The sequence below is a fragment of the Rhamphochromis longiceps genome, linkage group LG10 (assembly GCF_057381845.1).
Source record: "Rhamphochromis longiceps isolate RC_006_pf linkage group LG10, R_longiceps_female_GT1.1, whole genome shotgun sequence".
NCBI classification, from domain to species: domain Eukaryota; kingdom Metazoa; phylum Chordata; class Actinopteri; order Cichliformes; family Cichlidae; genus Rhamphochromis; species Rhamphochromis longiceps.
In genome coordinates this window covers 22,666,997-22,670,962 of record NC_140566.1, presented here as the reverse complement: position 1 = coordinate 22,670,962, position 3,966 = coordinate 22,666,997, and the positions used below count along the sequence as shown (strand labels likewise).

The 3,966-nt window shown below is 41.7% G+C and overlaps 1 protein-coding gene across 1 annotated transcript; it reads left to right on the top strand.

Moving 5' to 3' along the window:
- The first annotated feature begins 766 nt into the window (after positions 1-766).
- Positions 767-3,253, top strand: LOC146660927 (E3 SUMO-protein ligase ZBED1-like). The gene is made up of 3 exons (XM_085421006.1): positions 767-1,893; positions 2,079-2,698; positions 2,786-3,253. The coding sequence occupies exons 1-3, from the start codon at positions 1,029-1,031 to the stop codon at positions 3,179-3,181; spliced, it is 1,881 nt and encodes a 626-aa protein (XP_085277132.1). The 5' UTR covers positions 767-1,028; the 3' UTR covers positions 3,182-3,253.
- The last annotated feature ends 713 nt before the right edge of the window (positions 3,254-3,966 follow it).

The window sequence follows — 3,966 nt, the reverse complement described above, 5'->3', positions numbered from 1 at the left end:
TAAGGAACTGGACACTCACATGCTATTTTCTTTTCTTTTTCCTTTTCTTTGGGGTGTTGAAATATTGTGTTTCTTGTCTTACATCTATTTTGATTGTTTCAATTATTTTTGTGATGCATTTGAGATGGTTACTGCATTTGAAGGTATCCCTACATTGAGGATGAGCAAAGGGAACTGATCCAAAAGGAAATATATAAAGCAAACTTTGTTTCATAAACCTGTGGTCGTGCGTGTTATGTGGGTTGGAAGTCTCATTGCTCTTACAGAGTTGCTACCGCCAATCTCCTTCCCAAACCTAGATTCGGATATTGTAGACATTGCACTTGGGCGAGCAGTATAGATCATCTCTTTATAGATAGAGGGACACACGTCCAGGTTACATAAAAAGTGGCGAGCCAGCCAGGAGATTGGTTAATAGTAGCTTTCTGATCTTCCACCCCACACTACGCACGTTTGAGATTTTTGAGATTTGTTCCACTGAGTCAGGTATGGATATTTGCAATCGTTTTGAGGTTAATGGTCAAAACTCCCTGTATGTAACAGGTATAGGACCAGAATACACAGATGAGGAAATAACTGCTGTGTTCAAAGTTAATGGAGATATTTCTAAATTAGTGAGGATCCCTGACGAATCAGGACAACCAGAGGGTAGAGCCCTGGTCCAGTATGCATCTGACAGGTCTATCTCTAGAATCTACCCCATTACTTTGGGTACCGTACCAAGTCCAAAGGACCCAGCTGTGATGTGGTTTGCGAGGAGGGCTGCACGATAAATCGAAAATTTATTGTCATCGCGATATCAGCCTGCGCGATGGGCCCATCGCAAAAGACGGCGTAAACTGCGATAATTGGGTACCTTAAAATGTTTACACACGTGCTGTAAAGAATTTACCAATCAAAGAAATCCATTTACACATTTGACCAGTCGAATAGAGCCCTTCACGGCATTAACCAATCAAATGGATTAGAGGCCCGCCTCCTACGCAGGTCGGGCGCGAACAACGCTGCAGCAACGAGTCAGAGTTGTAATGGCTGAGAGCGAGACGCGTGACGAGAATGCTACTGAACTCGTGGCTAAAAAAAAAAATAGTACCTCACTTATTTGGAGGTACTTTGGATTTGATAAAGACGACGTTCTCCAAACACAGGTACTCTGCAAAACTTGCCGAACACTCGTGGCAACCACCAGAGGAAACACGACTAATCTCCACCATCATCTTCAATACAACCACAGAGAACTGTTTGAAGAGTTCCAGAAAGATAGGGCTAGCCAAACAAAGGTTGCTAATGTTAAGACAAAGAGCGCAGCAGTCCAACAGCCGTCTCTGTATCAGAGTTTTTCAAGTGGAATTCCTTATGAGAAAACGTCGAAGCGGTACAAAGAAATAACAGAGGCCATTACACATTTTTTGGCTAAAGACATGATGCCTATAAATACAGTTAGCAGAGAGGGCTTCACCAGTCTGATACATAAAGTGGACCAGAGATACCGCATCCCCTCACGAAACTACTTTTCACATGTCGCCATTCCACAAATGTATGAAACATGCCGCAAGACCGTCATGTTTGAACTGAGCCAAGCTGAAAACTACGCAAGCACTACAGACCTATGGTCAAGTCGTACAACGGAACCATATATGAGTTTCACAGTGCACTTCCTCACCGAAGACTTTGAACTGAAAACACGGTGTCTAGAGACTGTGTATTTTCCAGACTCCCACACTAGTGAAAATATAGCCCATGTATTACGTGAGGTGTTAGCCAGCTGGGATCTTAAAGAAGATCGACAAGTGTGCATCACCACAGACAACGGTGCCAATGTTGTGAGAGCCACGGAGCTAAACAACTGGATCAGACTTCAGTGTTTTGGACACAGGCTGCACCTTGCAATCGGTAAGTTTTATTCAAGGCAGATCTTTTTAGCAATGAAAATGTGCTATACATTATTATCAAATTGATATTGATAAGGATAATGTTACCTTTTTAGACAACTTTAGTTATAAATTTCAATTAGTTTTTTTTTTTTAAAAAAAAGGTTTTAAACATGACAGTTTTTTTGTTTCCTCTTATTTCTCCAGAAAATTCTATCAAAGATGATGCCCGCATTGCCCGAGCCATTGGACTTTGCAAAAAGTTAGTTGGACATTTTTGCCACAGCTGGAAAGCAAAGATGGCTCTGAAAAAAGCACAGCAGAAGCTCAACCTCCCAGAGCACACACTGATCACAGAATGCCCAACCAGGTGGGGTTCCAGGCAGAAGATGATTGAGAGAGTCCTGGAGCAGCAGCGGGCCATTTCTGATGTCATCTCAGCAGACAAGAAATCAAGACACTTGATTCCTACTTGGCAGGATCTTGAGGTACTGGAGTCTGTCAACCAGGCATTACACCCCCTGCAAGACTTTACAGATGCCCTGTCTGGTGAGAGCTACGTTAGTGTTTCATATGTAAAACCAGTCCTTCATCTGATGAAGACGTCGGTGCTTGCAGAGAAGGAAGAAGACAGTGATTTGACAAAATCAATTAAGAAGAAAATCCTCGAGTACCTGATTACTAAATATGAAAATCCAGCTACCCAGGAACTTATGGACATGGCGTGCTTCATGGATCCCAGATTTAAAGTCAGCTACACCAGCACTGATCGAGTCTCAGACATCAAGACCAGAGTGATGTCAGAAATGGAAGCAGTGGCACAGAAGGTATTCATGCATGCTTATATATAAAACCTTTCAATTCATATTTAGTCCAAAATGTTTACTTTTCTTATAATCTGCTTTCTGTTCCAGGAGAGAAGCTCCGCTGAACCAGAGGCCCAGACAGATGATCCACCCAGTCGTCCCCTGAAGAAGGCAAAAAAGTCCCTGGGCAGTTTCTTCAAGGCAGCTCCAATCCCTACCTCCTCTTTTATGCATCTCTCACAAGCTGTTGAAGCTGAGCTTAACAGCTACTTGCTATCCACGGCCATAGACAGTGAGGAAGACCCCTTGGCATGGTGGAAACTCCACAAAATGACATTCCCACAGCTAAGCAAGCTTGCAAGGAAGTATCTCTGCATACCTGCAAGTAGCTCACCTTCAGAGAGACTTTTTAGTACATCAGGAAACATAGTAACATGTCAGCGCACATGTTTAAAACCTTGGAGAGTAAACATGTTGGTTTTCCTTAACAAGAACTTGCCATAAAAAACATTCACTCAGGAAGGATGAATGCAAGATAGAGAAACCTTTTTTTTTTTTCAAAAAATTACAAAAACACACTACCTACATTGTTCTTAATTGTTGATAATATTAGTCTTGGCCAGTACGACCACAAAGGTAGACAATTGTTCTTTGGTGTGTTCCCACAGCAGACAAGTTCTTACCTATAGTTTAATCTAGTAAAGTTTCCACTCCAGTTTTGACTTGCATCATAACTACTTGGTGAGTGGTAAAATGATGAACAACTGCATAGAGATAATTTGCAGTATAATTTAAGTTATGTTTATTTAAAACTAATTATAGAGACCGGGAAGGATGTCTTTCAGAATTCAAGCCTCAGAAATTTTTTTATGGGGGCAATGTTTCAATGTTTGACTGCACTTTGTTGTTACACTGCTAATACAGCAGCTTTCATTAAATAAAACTGTGCAGTAAAACGGAAATTATGTATTTGTTTTTTGTTTTTTTTTTGCTATTTATTTTATCGCAAGTCATATCGTTATCGCAGTATTGATCACAGTTATCGCACATCGCAGGTTTTCCTAATATCGTGCAGCCCTAGTGGGGAGGGAGATAGCTTGCAGATACCTGGACGAACTAAAGTCTGTCGCAGGCAGTGGCAGGAAAGGTTTCTTGAATGTGCTTCAGGAGGAACTGCATGGGAACCAGGGCACATCACATGACGTACACAGTAATGCTACACAGCCCTATGCAGCTCAAAATGCTAACACACCTAATAATGATCAAAATGAGCCTGCAGAGCCCACACA